At 57.3% G+C, this 21,418-nt stretch overlaps 1 protein-coding gene and 1 pseudogene across 10 annotated transcripts in view; one reads left to right on the forward strand and one right to left on the reverse strand.

Annotated features, from left to right (window-relative positions):
* The first annotated feature begins 1,466 nt into the window (after positions 1–1,466).
* Positions 1,467–21,418, forward strand: part of SEC16A (SEC16 homolog A, endoplasmic reticulum export factor) — a 33,194-nt gene continuing 13,242 nt past the window's right edge. For 5 of the 10 annotated variants that reach the window (XM_057724050.1, XM_057724056.1, XM_057724060.1 and 2 more), the window contains exons 1-14: positions 1,898–2,059; positions 2,708–2,830; positions 4,873–4,989; positions 5,563–9,237; positions 10,929–11,065; positions 13,092–13,189; positions 14,379–14,505; positions 14,969–15,140; positions 15,234–15,408; positions 18,125–18,267; positions 18,766–18,827; positions 18,937–19,075; positions 19,482–19,721; positions 21,074–21,171. In XM_057724050.1, coding sequence (XP_057580033.1) covers positions 5,632–9,237; positions 10,929–11,065; positions 13,092–13,189; positions 14,379–14,505; positions 14,969–15,140; positions 15,234–15,408; positions 18,125–18,267; positions 18,766–18,827; positions 18,937–19,075; positions 19,482–19,721; positions 21,074–21,171 — 4,997 coding nt within the window. In that variant the 5' untranslated portion in view covers positions 1,898–2,059; positions 2,708–2,830; positions 4,873–4,989; positions 5,563–5,631. Of the gene's footprint in view, positions 1,704–1,897; positions 2,060–2,707; positions 2,831–4,872; positions 4,990–5,562; positions 9,238–10,928; positions 11,066–13,091; positions 13,190–14,378; positions 14,506–14,968; positions 15,141–15,233; positions 15,409–18,124; positions 18,268–18,765; positions 18,828–18,936; positions 19,076–19,481; positions 19,722–21,073; positions 21,172–21,418 lie in introns of those variants that run through there. The other 5 variants (XM_057724051.1, XM_057724052.1, XM_057724053.1 and 2 more) reach the window with 5 other exon arrangements.
* On the reverse strand, positions 17,062–17,399 carry LOC130846578 (cAMP-regulated phosphoprotein 19-like; annotated as a pseudogene).

A 21,418-nucleotide genomic window follows, 5' to 3' on the forward strand; every position in this document is an offset into this window, starting at 1 on the left:
TTGCTTTCTGCTGTTTCTGGGGTCTTCAGGTTAGAGCCCACTGGGGCTGACCACAGGGCTCTTCGGGCCACCAGAGGGGAAAGTCTGTGCTCCAGCTCTTGAGCTCTTTGAAGTCAACTTGACAAGCCTGGGAGCGTCAGTGCTTTCCCCTCTGGGGGTGGGGGTTTACCAGCAACATCTTTCTCTGCAGGGTGATCTGTTGGGACAAAGTGATTGCAGAACACAGTGACCACCGCGAAGAGGTGGATTGAGTGGTGGGGCCCAGGGCTGCGTTCGACCGCGTGTTCCCTAACTCTGTCGAAACAGGCTGGGAACTAGATTTCTGCAAGGCAAATGTTAGCTTAGCAGAGTGGCCACGTCAGATGGGCTGCAACTCTCCCTGCACCCGCCCGGGGCTCTGACAGCGTGGCTGCTCCCTTGCCAGCGTCACGGCAGACAAATAGAGGAACCTCACTCCTTCCTTCTTCTCAAGCTCCTGGGTCCCACCAGTGACTGGGGGGCCCTCCCACCCCTGCCAGGCCAAAGCACAGCAGCAGCTGCTGCTGGGAGCTCAGGAGCTGGGCAATGTGCAATCGGACAGACACACTTGCCACCTTCCTGCCCCCGGAAGGCGCTGGGGCAAGTGGGGCAGGCTGCTCTTCCCCCCTAGCGTTGCCAGGCAGGTGGCAGGTGAGTGGGCCAGGTCACGCCGGCTGCTCCTTCACCTGCCTCTTCTCACCGAGAGAACGAGGGTCCACACGGCAGCACTCCCTCTTCCCTAAGACCCCCTAGGAGTGGGCTCAGATGGTGCCTCCGGGTGGGCGCCAGGATGGGGGAGCCACCACGGGGAGGAACAGGAGGCTGAGGCCCGGCAGCCTAGCCCGTCACTCGGTTCCTCGGGGGTCGCCCTCATTCAACACAAATATCCACTCAACGAGGGTTAGGGAAAACCACGTAGCGGTCCCGGCTTCTGTCCCCGGGACATCCCTGGGCACACAGGGAACCGCTGCTCCCTGGGAGAAGAGTCAGGGGCTTTGCGGGGGCTTAGGGCAGACAAAAGAGGGGCCGGGGACTGCACGGCCAGCGCCGGGGGCGGGGGGCGGGGAAAGGACGGGACGGAGTGTGTGCCTGGGGAAGGCGACGGCCGACCCGGGGAGGAGGGCGGGCCGGGGCGGGGCGGCTGGGCGCTGCCGGCGGGCAGGACGACCCCCTCAGCGGGAGCCTGGGCGGCAGTGGGGCTTCGACGGGGGCCTGCGAACCGGGAGCCGGCGGCGCCCGCCCCCTCCAGGGTTCTGTGCCGAGCAGACGGGCACTGCTTCCCGAGGGCTAGACGTGGACGCCGACGAACTTCCCGGGCAGCGCTGGAACCCGCGGCCGCGAGTGGCCGTAGCTAGGCAACCCGAGGGCCGCCGCGAGGCGCGCACGCGCAGGCCGCAGGGCCGACTGGCGCATGCGCGGTCGCCTCCCGCCCGCGTCCCAGGCTCCGGAGGCCAACGGCGGGATGGGAGCGACGCGCCTGCGCCGGGGCGCCGCTTGGGCCCTCGGCTCGGCAGGGTAGCCGTCCTCGGTCGGTGCGCCTGCCGGCGTCGGTCGCTCGAGACTGATTCTTCCCTTGGGAAGAACCCCGACTCTTCTCACCCCCTAAGACCAGAACAGACTGGGACAAAGAGCCGCCACGACCCGGGCGACGTCCCAGGGCGGTCCTCGCGCGCCCGGCCGGGCAGGTGGGCGAAGGGCGGGGCCGCGGGGTGGGCGGAGGGCGGGGCCGCGGGGTGGGCGGTGGCGGACGGGAGGCGAGCGGGGCGGGGCGGGGCGGGGCCGGGCCGGGCGGGGCGGGGCGTCACAAGAGCGCTTGCGGGGGGCGTGGCGCGCGCTGACGTCGCTGTCGGACACGTCGGCGGCGCGGCGGCCGCGGCGCCCGGAGCCGGATGTGCCAAGATGGCCGCCGTGGCTGCCGTGGCTGCGCCGGGCGCGACCGCCGAGCCTTCTTCCGCCCGCGGCGCCTGAGGGGCGGGAGCCGGGGGCCGCGGAGGGGCCGGGCGGGAGCCCGCGCGGGTCTCGGCCGCCTTGCGGCGCGCGGGTGAGGGCCGGGGTCGGGCCGGAGGGAGGCGGCTGGGCCGCGCCGGGCCCGGCCCCGAGCGGACGGCGCGCGTCCGGGGAGCCGCGGGCGGGCCGGGCGCGGGGCGCGGGGCGCGGGCCGGGCGGGCCGGGGAGCCCCCGTGCCGCCTGCCCGCGGGGCTGACGTGGCCGTCGCCCGCGCGGGCCCGCTGTGTGGCCGCTGCCCGTGGTGGCCTCGCTGTGGGCTTGCTCTGGGAAGGCTGGAAGAGCAGCCGGAGCCGCACCTTCTTAGAGAGTAGGGGCCTTCGGGGGGTTCCTTAGCCGTGCGGCCTGCCCTTTGCTTCGAAGGTTCCGAAGCTTCGCGCCCGTGAGCCGTGCGGGCGGTGAGGCGGACGACGCTTGAGGCGGGGAGCAGCCTAGCTGCGCCTCTCGGGGATCTCGCGGCGAGGTGACCGCGGTGTTGCCACCGAGGCCGGGCGCTGTGCTGTGTGTCCAGGGGCAGAGGCGGGGGTACACCAGCCTGCCCATTTTGTGGTGAAAGTACTGCGGTAGAGCGTCTGGACGTGGCACAGCCGTTTAAAAGGAGTTTTTGCTGCTGTGCCTGAAAAGTTTTAAACGGTGTGCAGATGGGGTGCGAGTGGCTTACGAAGGTTTTGTTTTAAACACGTAGGGTGCAGATGTGGACTGGAGAGGAGTCCCCATCCCCGGGTATGGCAAGAAGCGAACCGGGCCACCGGCCGTTGTTCCTAGGGTGGCACTTTCGCAGGCATCAGCACAGCCAGCCTCCTTGCAGGTTGTTGTTTTTTTTTTTTTTCCATGTCCTTTTTTAGGTTCCAGGTGCTGTTATCTTACAAAGATACAGCAAGAGGCAGAAAAATCAATTCGTTCTTGTTCTGTGTGACTCATACACCCTTAATAGCAGTTACTGCAGTATGTCTCACAGTTGTACGCAAAGTTTTCTTTTGGGTAGTGCGTACATTTTACTGTGGTTCCTTCTTGGTTCCGTAAACATCTTTCCTGAGTGTCCTTTTGGTTTTTTGTCATTTTTTTGCAGTGTTTTAGACACCCCCTTCTTTTTCTTCAACATCTCAGTGGGTTTGATGCTGTACCTAGAAAAGTCGGAGTCTGTGCTGTCTTTGTGTCTGGTGTCCCCTAGTCTGATAGGTATGTCACTTAACAGTTGCCAGGACAGAGATTGTGGGCAGAACAGAGACTCCCAGGTGCTTCTTGGCGCTGCGGTTGGTTTACACACTTACGCTTGAGGTGGCGGCCCTGGGAGGAGAGCAGTGTGCTTTCAGCATCTCAGTTCAGTAGCCAGGAGTTTATATTGAGACAAGTTGGGCTTATTTCACATAAATCCAAGGCAGCTTAATTGAAGACCTAGGGCTATGAATGTTGCATCTTTAGGAAGATAGCTGGCTCCTTTGAAGCAGTCTGTCTTTTTTTAAAGTTAGATGACCTGAGACTACAGATTGGCTTACTGGGCAGAATAAAATTCTCTAGTCAAAAGATAAGTGATACACACTTGCATTGTTTTTCTTCTGGTGAATGGAAAAAAAGATCAAAAGAATAATGTTGACAGCAGAAGGTTGTTCCAAATGAAATTGGTATACTGCTGAAAAGCTCTCAGTTGTCAGGGGGAGAGAAAGTGAAGCTGCTTTGTAGGGAAGCGGTAGTGTTTGCTTATAAAATAGTTCTTAGTCCAGGAGTTGAGAAAATAATTTTAAGAACGTTTCTGCAAGGAAAACATTTAAATATAAATGTTTTGTGAAATTTGGATTCTGATACGATTTCCCTATTAAACAACTGTAGGGGTTAGGGCCTCCCAGAATCCACTGTGAATAGAATTTCATAAGATTAAACCCAGAAGGGACTTTGAAACCATCATTTCAGTTCTCTCACTTTATAGATGAAGAAATTGGGTCACAGAGGGAGCAGTGGTGGGGCTGAGCCTCTCAGCTGGCGCCCTGCCTGGCTCTCACAGTGACACCTGAGGAATATATCCTCTGGGCCTGTGCTCTGTATTTATTTATTTTTTTAATATGTGCCGCTTAGCGTGGTTGAAGGTCTCCTGCTGAAGCCTTACAAGGAGGACGTGATGTCCTGTAAGATGTCTCTGTTTCACAGATAAGAGGCTCTGCTTGTCCTCCCCTTGGTCCGTATAAAGCTGAGCTGTAAATATTCTTTATTTTAAGATGACAGCTTAGAACCAAATGAAGTCTCTGATGCTGTTCCTCATGTATGTAATCCCATTAAATTTGAGTGAGCTTCAAAGTGCTTGTCTGTCAGAAAGGGTTCCCTGTTGGTATGCAGCAAGAGTGTGTACAGGCAGTAGTGGTAATGGGTTCATAGGACTGGTTTTCAGATGGGAACAGGAACTTTCATTTGTAAATAGCTTTACTTAATTTATGCACTTTTTTTGTCTAAGTATCGGAAAGATTTCCAAGGACAGAAACGTCGTACAGCTGTGTGCGTGAAACTCTGGAGTCCTTTTATCATTTCTTCCTTTAGTGTTGACTCTTTCCTGTGATGGGCTGCACTTAATCTGTTTGTGAGGGTGGTGCTGGGGAGGAGGGCTGACACACAGAGGACGACTTCGTAAAGAGACCATACTTGGATTTTTGTCTCAGAAGTGCAGGTTAACTATTCAAGATTATACTTAGTGTGTTTTATTAAAAAACAAACCCGACAGCAAAAGGCGCTGTAAAGAGGATTTCTGCCCCTTTGTTTTCTGTAAAGGGTTTATGGGCACTTTGCCTATGACTGACAAGATCTGAATCGAGTCAGTCCTCAGTTTTAAAGCTGCTTTATGATTACTTGGGATTTTCATTGCAGGCATAGTTGTTACAACTGCAGTCGGTTGTCAGAGGCAGCTTGCTCTGCTAGCAGTGTGCCGCCAGACACGGTGCAGAAAACAAGGCATTTTTCGGGGGGGCGTGAAAGGCATTTTAGGTGAGTGTGTTTCAGGTGTTTGTATAATGCTCTTTAATTACAGAAAATGGAGGAGCAAGGTTTTGACTTTTGTTTTCCTTTGAGGTTTAGAATTAACCTGTATGAAAAGTATGATATGCAGCCTTAATAGAGGAGTTGTCCCTCTCTCTGGGTCTGGTGATAACGTATGGGAAAATGTGGAGGGACTCCGACCCTGGTGACGGGCGTCAGCTTCTGCTTGGTCCCTGCCAGCTCGCTGAGGGCATCACGGAGGCGGGGGGCATTCCGCGTGGGTCCGTAGCTGGGTTACAGAACTGAATTTCAGGGAGGGGCAGTGACTTGTCTGCAGTCACTCGGCTGGCTCAGGCACAGCCAGCCTCTGCGTCCTGGCCAGTGTCACCGCCCCAGGCCCTCTCTCCCCAGCTCCCTGGGACAGCAGTCCTCACGGGCGTGGGGGCGGGAGCGGTGTATCCCTCAGGACTACGTGGTGCAAAATCATTTGTAGTTTTTTTCTTCTTTCTTAGTTTTCCTAATGGCAGCCAGGACTTTGAGTATATGGATTTTATGCTAATTTTTTCTCTTTTTCTTTTTCAGTTCAAATTAAGGCACACCTCTCCCCTGCTCCTCTCTGTGAGCAGCGTCTCATTGTGCAGGAGTGCAGCCATGCAGCCGCCGCCCCAGGCCGTCCCCCCGGGCATGGCCGCGCCGCCTCCATCCGGGAGCCCTCAGAGCATGTTCTGGTCTAACAGCCCGTACAGAAGACAGGCCGGTAGTCACGCACACGTGGCCCCGTCAACCTGCCCGCTGCAGCCAGTGACGGACCCTTTTGCTTTTAGTAGACAGGCGCTCCAAAATACGTCGTTGGGCAGCTCCTCTAAAAGCAGCGCCCCCGTTTTGCAAGGCCCGGCCCCACCATCGTCTCTTCAGGGTGCAGGTCTGCCTGGGCCTCACACACACGCTGGAGATAGCGCCCAAGGACCCTGCGAACCTCTGCCGGGCCCTCCGTTGCAGCCCAGGGCAGATGCCAGCCTGTTTCCCGGCCTGCTGACCCCTTCGGCGCCACCCGGGCCCGCGATGACCACTCCCTGCCTGGAGCCTGACGTTCAGACCCTGCCGTATCCTCCTCAGTACGTTCCAGGAGTGGGTCCGGACGGCTCTCGTGGGGGCCACCCGCAGGGGAGCGTGCCTCGGCCTGACAGGCCCCTGAGCAGGCCGAGCCCGCACGACGGTGCCGTGGCACCGGCAGCGTCCCCTTTCCTCCCTCCGCCTCGGCGGCAGATGCCCGGGCTGTGGGCGCCGGTGCAGGGAGGCCCTCAGCCCTTGGGGCTGCATCACAGGCCCTGTCCAGAGGGACCCGTTGCGCACCCAGTGCCCCACGCCTCCAGCGTCGCCCATGTCCCCTCCCCGTCCATCCCGCATCAGGGTCCTGGCCATGAGCAGCACGGCCCCTTGGTATCCTTACCGGGACCCTCGGCCAGTGACGGGAGAAATGAGGCAGTCTACCTGCAGAGCGGAAACCACTCGGCAAATAGCTTTGATCCAGGAAACGCGTTCAGGCAGAACTCCGGAGCCGGCGACACTCGGGCTGGCCAGGAGCTGAGGTCGAGTCCGGGCGCGAATAGAGAGCAGCTGTCAGACCCAGCTCCCGTCCCCCTCCTCGCTCAGGGAAGCAGCCCAGGAAGCCACGGGCACCGCCCGCTGGGGGCCGGGAGTAGCTGGGCCCTGCCGGAGGCGGGCTCGGGGGCGCTCTCCGCGTTCTTCACAGGAGGAGAGGCCGAGAACGAGGAGACCCTGCCATCGGAAAAGGCGGGCTCTGCCGGCCAGCCTGCCTGGGACGGTTTCTCCCCCGGCCCGGGCCTTGGCCAGCCTCCTGCACACGCGGGAGCAGGCGGCATCCATCAGGCCTTTCCCAGAGCTTCCAGCGGCGAGCCCACGCAGCCGGGAGGAGACCCGCAGCCTTATTTTCCTCAGTGTGCAGGCCTCGGGCACGACCCAGCAGCCGCTGGCGCCCCCGCTGCGGACATGTGGGGGGGCGCGGGGCGGGCGGGTGCTCACGGCGCCGGCGGCTCACAGTGTGAGAACGTGGAGAACTTGGAATTCATTCAGAACCAGGAAGTTCTGCCCAGTGAGCCCCTAAGCGTGGACCCTTCCTCCCCGAGCGATCAGCTCAGGTGCGGGCCCCTCAGCGGGCCGGCCGTGCCCAGGCCCAGTGCCGCAGGCCACGCGGGAGGCGGGGGCCCGAATCTCGAGGCCCCGGATGCGATGGCGCGGCCCGCGCGGTCTGACAGCGTGTCCTCCAGTTACAGCAGCCAGAGTCACCGGGGTCCTCCCAGTGCAGCCAGGCCCCACGACTCGGGGGGCACCTTCATTCAGCAAGAAGTTGGAAAACCTGAAGACGAGGTTCCGGGGAGGTTTTTTAAGCAGATCGATTCTTCTCCTGTCGGAGGTGAGACAGACGAGACCACCGTGAGCCAGAACTACCACAGCGGCCTGTCCCAGCCCTCGGCCCCAAGCCCCCCCAAACCTACGGGAATATTTCAGACGAGCGCCAACAGTTCTTTTGAACCAGTGAAATCGCACTTCGTTGGAGTAAAGCTGGTTGAGGTAGATCGCGCCAATGTGGTGGGCGAGGTGAGGGCGCCCGGCGCCCACCTGAAGCAGCGCAGAGCAGCCGCGGCCGCGCCTGATGCCTCCCCTGGCAACTTGGAGCAGCCCCCCGACAACATGGAGACCCTCTTCTTGCCCCGGGTCTGTGCCCCGCCTCTCACCACGCCCGCGGAGGCTGGTCACGGGCTTCTGCATGCTGCGGGGCCGCCTTTGGAGACTGTGCCCCCGGCACCTGAGAGGAGGCCCTCGACCAGGGCGCAGGGGGCTGTGAAGTGTGAGAGCCCAGCAACAACTTTGTGGGCGCAGAACGAGCTGCCGGATTTTGGAGGCAATGTCCTTCTAGCCCCAGCTGCTCCCGCACTTCACGTGCCTGCGAAACCCCAGCCATCTGAAGTGATCCAGCCTCCAGATGAGGGGGTATCTGGTCCGCCGTCCCGGCAGCCGGGCCCCGGCCCCGGCCCCGCCGTGCAGAGTGGGGACAGCACTGGTGCTTCTGAGAATCTTGAAAATCCTCCCCAAATGGGCGAAGAGGAGGCCCTCCCGCCCCAAACGGGTCCCGGTTATGCCAGTCTGCTGTCCTCCCCACCCACCGAGTCTTTGCAGAATCAGCCGGTCTTGATCGCGCAGCCTGATCAGAGCTATAATTTGGCTCAGCCTGTTCATTTCCCTGCGTCCTTGTTGAGTCCTAATGAGAAGAGTCCGTCCTGGAGAGAGTCTCTGGTGGGAGAGAAGCCTGCGATAAGCAGCCGGGCTGCTGGGGGTGATCCTGGAGAAGACGCTGCCTTGTCTGGGATGCCAGCTGGTGCTCTCATCTGCTCACCTCTGCCTAACCGTCCTGCCCAGAGTAATTTTCCACAGGTTCCTGGTGCCTCTGAAGTGGTTTCTAATCCACCTGCTAATTTGCTGGTTCAGCCGCCGTCTCATCCAGTCCCGAAGAGCCTGCTTCCAGAAAGTCAGAGCAGTCGCAGCGCAGAGCGCGTCCTCCCCGAGTCTGTTTCCGGCCCTGCTGGAAGCACGGGCGTGGTCTTAGTCCCTCCTGCAGAGAGTACTTCGGTGCCTGATAGTAGTAAGGCCGATCGCTCCGGCGGTCGGGGGGAAGCGTCGGGGGCCCTGGACTTCACCTTCACTAGGATTTTGGAAAACCCAGTGGGAGTGTACAGCCCGGTCCATGCTGATGGCCCAGCGTCGTGTCAGCAGACCACCCCCAGCCACAGGCTGCCTGGGCCTGGGGCGCACACCCCAGACCGTTTCTACCAGCAGGTGACGAAAGATGCTCAGGATCAGCACGGCCCAGAGAGAGCCCAGCAGGAGCCGGCGCCACCGCCTCCCCCTCCACGGGGGCCCACAGCAGCATTCCCAGAGCCTTCAAGCCCAGGAAGTCCACCCGCGCAAGGACAGCCCCTAAACCCAGCCCATCCACCTGCAGGTCCAGCTCCAGCTGACGGTCAGCCGCTGCTGCCTCGGCCGCCTCGGTCCTCCAGCGCATCCGTCGTGTCCAGCAGCTCGAGCCAGGCGGCCGCGCGGTCTGACCAGCAGTGGCTGCAGCCGCCGCCTCCAGACGTGGCGTCCTACTACTATTACAGGTCCCTGTATGACGGCTACCAGCCCCCGTACCCCTCAGCGTACCCGCCGGATCCTGGCATGGCCCCCCACTATTACCAGGTAGGGGCCAGTGCTTGGACTCTTGAGCCCTCTGACCAGTGGTTTCTTTCTCGCGCCGTCTCCTCAGCAGGGCTCTGTTGGTCAGTTCTGAGGTAACCCGTGGTCGTGCTGCTTCACGAGACGCGTGCTCCCCGTCACAGCTTGTTCTGCTGAGCACGGCCCTTGTCTTGCAGTTCCACACTGCGCATAGCACGTGGAGTTGGGTAGAACACCTGCTTCATTTTTGTTTAACACAGCGTATCCCACCTTATGTGACAGAAAGGACCCTCGTTTCCTGTTCCTCCTGTTGGCTGTTCACAGATCCAGAGTTCTGGGTGGCACATTTGGGGAAACTGGAATAGCGTTTTGAAGCTTCTTTGTGGTTTTGACATCAAAAACCTGCCTAAAAGGCAACAGGAAAACTCTGTAGTCTTTCAGATCCCTCTTTCAGGATAAAATCATTTAAGGAAAAACGTAAGCTTTGGAATGTAATCCAAACGGAACAGCTGAGCATGGTGGGATTCCACGCACTTCCAGGTGCGTGCTGACAGCCGCAGCAGAGCAAGGGGCCCCACTGTGTGACCCAGAAGATTCCCTCTGTCTCTTTTCACAGTGATGCAGCCCCGCGAATGCTGTGTAAGTTGTGTTTAATCCTGTGTTAGTGTGGACAGGTGGCCCAGGTGTCTGCTCTCACTGTCTCTCGTCCAGGCCAGCCTCACCCGTGGGCAGTGCAGGCAGAGGGCTGTGGACCGGAAGCCTGGAGTCCGCTGCCTGACATGGGGCGGCCGCTGCGCTGGAGGCCCTGCTGTTAGAAGAGGCTGAGGGCACAGGGCTGTCTCGGGTGGGGCTGGGGGCTGCCCTGGTGATGGGCCTGCCTCGCGGGCTTTGGGCATCTTCGTGTATGTGGGAACAGTTATGCATCTAACCACCGAGACCTGGGAATCCTAGATCCAGAAGGAACCCTACAGAAGGAAATTGTGCTCTGCCCAGAGCCCAGGGAGGGCTGGCAGAGCACGGAGGGGCCGTGTACCTGCTCTGGGCCCTTGTCCAGCAGCTGTGTCTGCGTCTGGAGTCCCGGCCAGCACCCAGCATCGCTTCTGTGGGAGCCCACCTCCTTTTGCCTGTCTCTGTTGCTGCAGATTCCAGCAGTGCTTAAGAATAAGTCCATGTCACATGATTTCTCGTCCTCTGCCAGGTGGTGGCGGAGGGTCTGGCCCTGAGACAGGAGGGACTGGTTCAGGCTCCTGCCCGGGACACTGCGTCTCTGCTTCAGGTCCTGATGTGGCCTTAGAGCCGTGGGGTTCATCGGTCTCTAACGGGGCCAAAGGCCTCATAAGGGTCGAGTGTGATCCTTTTGCTGAGGCTGCCTGTAGGTACAGGACCCGTCCCAATGGAACCCTTGTTCTCCTGCTTACCTGAGATGGTGTCTGGAACGGGACCTGTGCTTGTGGGGTCATGTCACCTGCGCAGGCGAGACCTTGGGAAGCAGATAACAGAGCCCTCGCGAGTCGCCGCAGCCCCTGGGCGTGGCCGCTGACGTGCGGGCTGTTTCCTGAGCTGGGCCAGGGCCATCCGTCTTAGGACTGTGGCCGTGGACTTCACTTGTCTGTTGTTTTGCGTGAAGGAAGCCCTGCGTCCAGGGCTCCTGCACCGGGAGACCTCGTGCTGGTTGCTTGGTGAGGCGTTTATTGAAAGCATCCTTCCTTCAACAGGACGTCTACGGCCCCTGCGAGCTCAGGTACAGGCCCTACGACGGTGCAGCCGCCACCTATGCAGAGAGCTACCACTGCCCCGAGCCTGAGCGGCCCAGCTCCCGGGCGAGCCGCTGCTCGGACCGGCCAGCTGCCAGGTGAGTGACGTTTGTGTTGCCGGCTGTGGTGCTAACTTAGTGAGTTGAAAAAGACTGCATTTGTAAAGAATTATACAAACCTATTTAACGTGTTTACACTTTGTGTGGACTGATCGGTCGTAGAACATGTCTTTCAGCCCAGCACGCTGCCACATGGTCATAGGCGTGCCGTCAGATGGCCTTTAGTCAGGCCAGACCCTGTGCAGGGCCACCAGGATGCCACCCCTGCCCTCGTGCGGGCTTCCTCCTGGGGCCTCTGGTTATAGGGGGGCCCGAGTCCTGGGCCAGGCCGGCGCCAGCCCAGGCTCCCTCCCCCGCACTGCCCCCGGGCCTCGAGGCCCCCAGCCGCTCCCTCCCGCTTCTCTCTCCCCGACAGGGTTTTGCGATCGCAGACGAGGCATTTTGAAAGAGCCTTGGTGTCCTGTCTTCAGCCGAGTAAAGGTTTAAGCTGGTCACAGTACTCCCACGCAGAGGTGCCAGTGGGGTTGGAAGGAGGCGCGCAGCCTGGCTGCCCGCTGTGGCTCGCTCCCGCACCCGGGCCCTCGGCTCGCTGGGCCGGGGTCGCAGTGAGGGTGCGAGGCTCCTTCCGCTCATGACTGAGTCCGGGCGCGGGTGGAGGCCCCGTCCACCCACTGGCTTTCAGAATCGGGGCTGCTTCTGCTGCCTCGCAGGTCTTCAGTAGCTCATCTGGAGAGGAGGCCCTGCCTCTGGGAGCTGGGCCTGTCCAGTCGGCTCCCCGCTGGGAGGGATGTGTTGAGCGGCTGGGCCTGGTGCCCTGGGCGCTCTGTTCCCTGGGAGGCGAGGTTGGAGTCACAGTGGGCGTTGTGATTTGGGGTGGGCAGCACCTGGTATTTTCTAGAAGCCCTGAGAGGTGAGGGAGGGCAGAAGGAGGAGCCAGGGTGCACCTCGCCCTTCCAGTTTCCTCCTCTTCCTGCCTGGGTGACGTGGCGCCTGCAGGTCATGTGGCGGTTCATCTGCGGGGCCCAGGACTGCTCTGGGCTGTTGCAGGTGCTTGAGAGGCTGGGTCGGGTTACCTGGCAGGGTTTGTCACCTGGCCTACAGCATCTCGGTCCTCTGCGCGTCCTCACCGCTCACTCTCCTCCCCTGCCCTGTGCGTGTGCGCACACGTGTGTGCAGGCCTGAGTGGTCGTGTGGAGTGTCAGCGTGTCGTGTGCCCGGTGCGATCCCGTGCCCACAGGAGGGGAGAACGTGCCTTGGGTTTCCGTGGTGGAGCCTTTCCTGATGGGTGGCAAGGGCAGCAGGCCGCGTGTTCTCTGGCTCTGCCCTCGGTCAGATCGCTTTCCCGGAGCCCCAGTGGTGGGTGCAGGTGGTGCACCCTGAGTGCTCCCCCCAGGACCCCCGGCCAGCAGGTGCTGTCCCTGCAGCGGGCGGGGGGCTGGATGCCCTGCAGGGGCAGCCGCACCCCCAGGAGTGAGCCACTCCCCAGAGGTGTGTGGCGTCACAGTTTAAAAATGGGAAGTGTTAAGTCCGTGCAAGACTCTGCTGCAGAAGGCCTGATGCCTGCCGGTCGTGCTCAGGTCTGCTTTCCCTTGGTGAGAGTCAGCAGCATGGCTGGGCCTGTGAAGCCAGCCTTGCTCAGGCCCGGGACCTGAGGGCCCTTTCCTCCTGCTCAGAGGACACACGGGCCGCTGTCTGTGTAGAGGGTGTAACAGTCGGCGCTGGCTTGATTTTGATAGCTCAGTGCTATTTGCTTCTGCCAAGCACGGTGTCAGACACCTGAGACCCTGCATTGGCGTTGGCTTTTGTCGGACGTAGCACTGAGCGCTCGAAACAGGGTGGGTCTCTTATGCTGAACAGCGCTTAAGTAGTTATTCCGCAGGTAAACTAACTTGCCGTGTGTAGGGATCCCGTAGTCTTACTGTTTTCACCGGTTCAGATCTCCTGAGTAGAGTTTTTCACAACCAAGGTGCTGTGATGAATGCCTGTTGCTCTGGGTGTAATTTGTATTGACTGGAATCTTGCCGCACTTTAAGAAACAGGTAACAGCCCTGTGTGTTTTTTTCAGGCAAGGGTATCCTGAAGGTTACTATGATTCCAAAAGTGGGTGGAGCAGTCAGAGTGACTACTATGGAACTTATTATTCCAGCCAGTACGACTATGGAGGTATGTTCAGGAATTCTCTTTGGTCGACTGCCAGCAGATGCGTGTTCAAACAGTTCGTGCAGCCAGGTGCAGAGCGGCACTGTGTGGGAATTCTTAGGAAGCTTTCCGTTTTATTAGTCTTATGATTTTATCTAAGAGCCAAAGTAATTGAAAGTAATCTGCATTTAGAAATAATTACATTGCTATTTTTCATGAAGAAAGTATATCTTAATCATAGCATTGTGCTTTTATTCTGTGAATGGTTTTCTCAGATTTTCTAGCAGAGCGTAATGATCAGTAGTTCTAGAGTTTGTGGCTTGTCCGTATGTGGCCGTTTAAATCGATTAAAATAAATCAAAATGAGGGGTCAGCTGCTCACTGCACCAGCCACATATGATGTGCTCCGGAGCCCCCGCGTCGCGCAGGGCAGACCCGAGACGTTCTGGGTGCCATCGCTGCTGACCCGCGTGTGCGTCTTGGTGCGCGTCCCCGAGCAGCCCTGCGGGTCCCCCGCCTGGCTGTGGCCAGAGGCAGGGTCCGGCCTGTAGCCCTCGCTGTCCCCACACGGCCACCGCTTCTGCATCCCCCAGGGCTCTGCCTCCCCTTTTGTATTCTGCACGCGCTTGCCCAAATGGTGTATCTGGTTTTTTATAACGTTAATATGCTTTTTTAAAGTAATCTTTTAGTTTTGAGAGTATTTTTTAAACTTTGTTTTTTGTTGAAGTGTATTTGATTTACAGTGTTTTGCTAATCTCTGCGATACAGCAAAGTGACTCAGTTATGCATATATATACATTCTTTTTTAATATTCTTTTCCATTGTGGTTTATCCCAGAAGATTAAATGTAGTTCCCTGTGCTATACAGTAGGACCTTGTCTGTCCATTGAGAATGTTACTTAAAGCTCTTTGGACTCTTTGGACTACATTAGAGAAAAGATATGAATTAAAAACTTTTTTTCTTTTTAATCACGTGTTGAGGGAAGACCAGCCAATGACCATTAGGCATCACAGTACAGGCCGGACACGGCTGGGCCCTCTGGTGTCTCACAGTTAACGTTCCCTGGGGTCATGCTGATTTCCGGGAGGAAAGTTTGGTTCCTCTCCGGAGGCTGAAAGCATTCTTCAGTCCTGGGGTGGCCTGGTTTCTCCAGTGATGTCCAAAGGAGTGTGTTCTGCACGTTGTGCTGACCCATTCATGTCTCGCCTGCAGATCCAGGTCGCTGGGATCGGTACCACTATGGTTCTCAGTTCAGGGACCCCCGCGCCTACGACCGGAGTTACTGGTATGATGCTGAGTACGACCCGTACAGGAAGGAAAACTATGCTTTTACTGACAGGTTGGTAGAACAGCTTTTGAAAGGGAGGGGTCGTGAGCCGGCTGTGCTTCGGCGTCTCTGGCGCCCTTGGGTCTTTGTCATTCACTCAGGAGCTGCAGTTGTGACTGGCTTCCCGGGGAGTGGTCACCGGAGGAGGAGGATGAACTGACCCTCCTGGCGGTTCCTTCTTCGGGCTCTGGGAGGACTGGCCTCAGAACCAGCGCCGGGAGTCAGTTCATCCTCCTCTTCTCGGGTCCGTGCGAGGCTTAACCGCCTTGGGACAGACACCACCCACCCGCCTCTCTAAGTCTAGGGCGGGGTCTGAACCTGGCCTTGGGATGCGGCTCCACTCAAGGGTGGGCTCTGACCAACGCTGTCCTGAGGATGGAGACACAGGGCAGAGGTGGGGGGGGGGGCCCTTGTCGTGTAGCACGAGAACGTCTCCCTCCCCGAGCCCCCGCCTCCGCCCCGCTGCTTCCCCCAGGCCCGAGAAGTACGACGACCGTTGGAGGTACGACCCCCGCTTCACCGGGAGCTTTGACGACGAGCCCGAGCCGCGTAGGGACGCCTACGGGGAGGAGGTGGACAGGCGCAGCGAGCACTCGGCGCGGAGCCTGCGCAGCCGCCGCAGCAGCTTCAGCGCCCACTCCCAGCAGGTGGCGGCGGGTGGGCGGGCGCTGGCGGCCGCGGGAGGGTCCCGCTGCAGGCGTGGCGAAGTGACGTCACCTGTGTGCTTTGTGCTTTCTAAGAGTCAGGTGTACAGAGGACACCATGTGACAGCTGGGTCCTACGAGGTGCCCCCTCCCTCGGGCTCCTTCCACGGCGATTACAGCTACGGCCCCTATGGTGACGACTTCCACAGCGCCCCGGGCTTCCCGGAGTATGGCTTCCCTGCTGAGGCCGGCTGGCCCTCCGTGGAGCAAGGTGTGTGTGCAGGGCCCTGCGTGCTCGCAGGTGCAGAGGGAGGCAGAGGCATGCCTTGGGGCGGTGTCCCAAGCCCGTGATGAGGAAGAGGGACTGAGTTATAACCAGGATGGCATTGGCGACGGCCTGGCCTGGGCTTCCCTGCCGAGCATGGGCCTGCCCGTCCCGTGGGGCAGCGCTTGCCACACTGGGCTGCTGGTGTCCCTTGGGCTGCAGTATGGCTCACAGGCCTGGGAGAGTGGCCTGGCCTGTCCGTCGTGTCCATTTTTTTTTTTCATTATAAATTTCCTTTTATGTAAACAATTGTCAATTCGTAATAATACAAGATTGAGTGGTTAATTAACAACTGAGAGATTATGAGGAAAATCTCATTGTGTTAGGAAATACAGAATTCAGCAGAGCAAATTTCAAGAGTAAAGAGATAGACACCTGTGTTTCTGAATAGACTGAACAGCACAGCCCAACACAATTTGAGTCAAAGAAGCAAGAAAAAAAGAAGGGAGGGGCCGCAGGAGGCAAAGTATTGTATTCTAGTGTCCTCAGAATTGACTGTGGAAGTAAAAAGTTTCTACATTAAAAAAGTTTATATAAATTACATGAATTGTAATTTTCATAAAAGTCAAAATGAAATGTTCTGCATAGGACAGAAGATATGCCTAAGCAACATATCACATTTGCACAAGGCCACTGAATGTCATGGATATTAGTAACAAATGAAAAAGCTTAAGTCTACGGCAGACTGAGCAAGGATTTCAGTTTGGTATTCTATAACCCCAGGACTGTAGACTACTCTTACTATACAAAAGCTCTAACGACAGAGTTTTGTGTAGGAACTCCTGTGCTTCTGGTTGGCACATCATCTACTCTTTAATATGTGAAATTAATACAGACAGTTGTGAGAGGTTGTGCAAAACTATTGCATTTACAAAATGGCACAAAAGTGAATTCAACAGGCGATGCACACGCACACTTCATTCACATCTTCAACAACAAAAGAGATTCTAACACTACAGCACTGAATAAGAACACCAGCTTCAACAGCAGCAGTTAAGCAGTAGAGTCACATAAGTTACACCAGAATGGGCAAATAGTGCCCAAGTAAAATTCTGTTGTTAAAGCTGAAACAGATTTAAGGCCATTCAAGTTCAAGCACAGGATACAAATCTTTTGAAGCCCCATCTATTTGTGTTTGAAATATGTGACCTTTCTTCTAACTTGTGGTCTTAAACTTCTGTTTTTACAAAATCCAAAAGGAAAACACAGAAGAAATCAATACAACAGAGGTTATATTAAATACGAGTAACACACAAAGCTATAATTAAGATGAATTAAAGAAAGCCAAAACATTAAAACTGTAAAACTTGCTTGTTACTTGTTGGAACCAGCCCTACACTAGGAGTTAGGTAATATATACAGTTATTTTCAAGTAGATTACTTTACGTTGCTCTAACATGTTCTCTTCATCAGTGCACTGTTAAACTAATCAAAACTCTACACTTGTATGTTCCCTTACAATAGCAGCACACACTACCCGCTACCTGCAAAGCCACCGCTCTCAGATGAGGTAGTGAGTGAAAGGAAATAAAAAGTGGAGATGTGACATGTTAATGAGAAATAATGGGAATTAGAAGATTCATGCAGTTCCGCTCTTAATCAGTCAGCCAGCTTGCTAGTGACAGGAGACGGTTTCCGTTGAGGGAGGTCCTGTGGAGGGGGAATGTGGTCACCAGTGACCTCTGTCTTATCCGGGGCTGCGGTAGGAAGTTGCTTGTTCTTCATTTTTGCTTTAGCCATGTTGTAATCCCCAGAATCAAAATATTTTTGCCCTTTCTGTAATCGTTTCCTTAAAAAGCTGAACCTCCAGGCTTTTGTCCCAGATGAGGATACCTTGCTTTTAATTTTGCTTCTTCAGCTTTCTCTGGGCTAGGCACGTTGTCTTCCATTTCCTTCTGCTCCTCTGCGGAGGCTGCCTCGGGGACTTCCGCGGACATCCTGCTCCCTCTTACCCCACTTTTTCGGCTCTGCCCGTCATGTCCATTTGAGGGTGGCTCTGGCCAGGCTTCTCGCCAGGTTCTTGGGCAGGGCCTCAGTATAGCCCACGCTGGCCACACGGGGACGTGGATCTCGGAGGAAACCTGATTCCCTTCGAAAAACTCCTGTTCGTACACTTACCACGCGGGCCACATCCTCAGTTCGCCTTTGAGATTTTTGATCAAATGCTGTTCCTTGGGAAACTGTACAAGTATGTGAAGCTCTAGGGCATACCAGTGTAAAATGTGGATACAATGGACTCTCTCTTCAAGTGTTTTGTAACTGAACACCTCGCTTGCCGTCTGGCTGGAGGCGTTTCACTCGGGGTCGCTGTCCTTGCTGCTCCCGTGCCCGCACCCTGAGGCTGAGGCGTGAGGAGCGCTGGGGCCCTGAGTGGCGGCAGGAGCGGCTTTCTGTAAACAGTGCATCCTGGTGGTTCTTAAAGGACCATTTTCATTTTAGAGGAGAATATCTCACTTTTAGTGATTTGAATGTTTTTCTGACATATGATTAACTTCTGCTTTTTAATAGGATATTTAAGCATTACTAATTGCAGTTGAAAGTCAGTTTATCTTGACAGTCTGTGATTCCAGCTGCATAAGTGTCTTGAAAAGCTAAGCTGTTCATCTAGTTCAGAAGCATTAAAAACTGACAAACTGTTTATCTTTGCCTTATCTAAACGTAGCTCCATCAAGACCAACTTCTCCAGAGAAATTCTCCGTGCCTCATGTCTGTGCCAGGTTTGGTCCTGGCGGTCAGCTCATCAAAGTGATTCCAAATCTGCCTTCAGAAGGACAGCCCGCCTTAGTTGAAATTCACAGCATGGAGGTAGTTCCACGGGGAGAGTGCAGCCTCGCCGTTCAGCGCCCCCCCCCCCGCCGCAACATGCTTCGCACTTTCTCATCACCAGCTTTCAGTTTCTTTATTGGAATTTCTAGTTCTGGAGGGAGGACCCTGTTCATGCTCATTTTACTGGTGATTCTGGAGCGTGGGCAGAGGTGCCTCTTGATCTCGGGGGGCTGGTGTGGGCGCCCTGCTCCGCACCCTGGCAGGCCTCTCCCATCACATGTATCCAAGCTCTGCCTGAGTTTGGGCGGGAGGAGTGGGTCTCCCTGTGTAAATAAAGTTTTTGAAAGTCTCTGTTGTGGAGCAAGCGTCCCATGCTCTGTGTTGGAGGCTTTGCCTCCCCCGTGGAGGGACAGGCCATCCTGAGGGCGGTGTCTGTAATTCTACCCGCTGACGTAGCCAGCAGATGTGGGCCGGGCCAGGTGTGATGTGCCCGCCCTGTGAACTGCTCTCTGTGTCCCCCCTCTGTCCCCACCTCAGACCTTGCTGCAGCACACGCCAGAGCAGGAGGAGATGCGGGCCTTCCCGGGACCTCTCGGCAAGTACGTGCCCCACCGAGGCGTCCACGGCATGTGTCCCTAGCGGTGCCAAGCGAGCACGGCCTCGCACACGCAGTGGCAGCTGCTCACAGGGCGTGTGTTCTTTTTGCAGAGACGACACCCATAAAGTGGATGTTATTAATTTTGCACAGAACAGAGCTACAAAATGTTTGCAGAATGAGAATTTAATTGACAAAGAGTCCGCAAGTCTTCTGTGGAGCTTTATCGTTCTGTTGTGCAGGCAGAACGGGGTATGTGCCTCATCCGGTTGGAACCACTCTTCCTGTCGGCCTCTGGTCACGGGAGTGCTCAGCCCCGAGGACGATTAGGCAGGATTTCTGAGCCAGGCCGTACTGTCCAGGGGCTCCCCCAGGACGAGTGTCTAGGCGGGGATTTGGGGACGCGGGAGCCAAGCAGGGCGTGTGGCTTGGGGTTGTGGAGAGGTTTGAGCTCCCCGTCGTCGGCCTGTCCGGCGTGCGCGGTCTGCCCGTCTGGCTGCTGGCCGCGTGGGGAGCGCCTCTGTGCCCAAGGCGGTCTGGCGTGCTCACCTGAGGAGGGCCCTCCCCGACCAGGGCTGGGGACTGCCTTGTGGCTCCCACGGGGGGTTCTGTTTGTGGGTAACCGTGTCCTCCTTCCTGTCCCTGCTGCCCCCCGCAGACCGTGGTGGGCACAGACATCGCTGAACTCTTGCTGCGAGACCACCGAACCGTGTGGCTTCCTGGAAAGTCACCCAATGAGGCCAACCTGATTGATTTCACTAACGAGGCCGTGGAGCAAGTGGAGGAGGAGGAGTCCGGGGAGGCCCAGCTCTCGTTTCTCACGGACAGCCAGGCCGCCCCCACCCTTGAGAAAGACACAGAGAGGTTCCGAGAGCTGCTGCTCTACGGCCGGAAGAAGGTGAGCAGCAGGGCGTGCTCTCGGGGGGGCGCCCGCTGCTAGGGCGGAACGCGCTGCTGGGTCTTGTTCTGCAAAGACTGGTGCCTCGCGTGTCCTCTCTGAAGGTGCGAGTGGTGGTTCCTCCTAAGTGTTGCTGGTGTGGGAGACGCGCAGCTTCCTTTCTTAGTCCTACAGCAAACACGCTGATTGAGCTCGGGCTGGGTCCCTGCTGTGTGTCGGGGGAAACATGCTGGAGACAAAGCCCGCGTGTCCTCACACAGTTAGGGCAAGCTCACCATCGCCACCACGACCGGGCGCTGGGCAGAGCCGGTGCGGGGGCCGCACTGGTCAGGGGCACAGCGTGGGCCCTGGTGGGGAACTCCTCAGGGACACGCTCAGTGTTGGCACCGTGGGGCACCTAGTGGTGCAGGACGTGGACCCAGTGGGGCACAGGGAGGGGTGGGGGGCACAGTCTGGGTGTGTGCTGGGCTCTGGCGGACCCAGAGTTCTTGGCACTTTTATGTCATGGCAGACTCAGAAAACTCGTATTTGACTTTTTTTTTTTTTTTTTTTGGCTGTGTTGGGTTGCTGTCCGGGCTTTCTCTAGTTGCGGTGAGCAGGGGCTACTCTTAGTTGCGGTGCATGGGCTTCTCATTCTGGTGGCTTCTTGTTGTGGAGCGTGGGCTCTAGGCTCGTGGGCTTCAGTAGTCGTGGCATGTGGGCTCAGTAGTTGTGGTGCACATGGGCTTAGTTGCTCCACAGCATGTGGGATCTTCCTGGAACCCATGTTCCCTGCATTGGCAGGTGGAATCTTAACCACTGCGCCACTGGGGAGGTCCCCGTAAATGATCTTAAGGTGGACTTTTACAGCTGATTGAAATCCCATGATCTGCTACATTTAATTACCGCTTATCCCTATTGCAACATTTTGCCTCCTGGTTGGAAGTTTCTAAACTGTGGCCCAGGTTGTTTTGGGTGAAGGGAGGCTGCAGTGATCGGGGCCCTGTCAGTGCTGAGCACGTGCCAGGGGCCCGGGGCGTTAGTGTCCCCGCCTCTCTCACGGCGGAGAGGGTGGTTGGGGACGGTGCGGCTGCTCCTCGGTGGCCCTGGTTCTGACGTGTGCTCACCTCTGTGCCGGTGATGAGGGCAGGCGCCGACACAGGACCTCCTCCCGTGAGGACTCCGTGACTAGCGAAGATGGTGAGGCTCGCCTTCTCTTCCACTTCTGCACCGGGAGCGTGTGTGTCGGAGCTTGGATTCGCTTGCTTTTTCTTCTACAGTCCAGGCTTTTCTCCTTTCTTACGCGCGTGATGACACGTGTCCCGTTGCTCCTGTTGTTCTCAGAGCTGAGAGAACTTCTGAATGCTTTGCAGGATGCATTAGAGTCCGCGATGAAGAATGGGTTGTGGGGTCACGCCCTGTTACTTGCCAGTAAGATGGACAGCCGGACGCACGCCAGAGTGATGACCAGGTGAGGAGGCCTGCCGTGGGGGCTGTCCTCGGGCACCTGCAGGCCGGGCTTCGTCAGCTCTGGGAAACCCACCATCCCTGTACCCTCAGAGAAGCTGGGGCGTCTGGTCTGCCACGCACGGCCGCAAGCTTGCGGGGCCCTCCTCCTTGGGTTGTGTTGCTGAGGGATTTTAATTTTTTTGTGGACTGTAGGGTTGTTAATTCTTTAAAATTTCAGTGGGGACTTCCTTGGCGATCCAGTGGTGAGG

The sequence above is a fragment of the Hippopotamus amphibius genome, chromosome 2 (assembly GCF_030028045.1).
Source record: "Hippopotamus amphibius kiboko isolate mHipAmp2 chromosome 2, mHipAmp2.hap2, whole genome shotgun sequence".
In the NCBI taxonomy this organism is placed as follows: Eukaryota; Metazoa; Chordata; class Mammalia; order Artiodactyla; family Hippopotamidae; genus Hippopotamus; species Hippopotamus amphibius.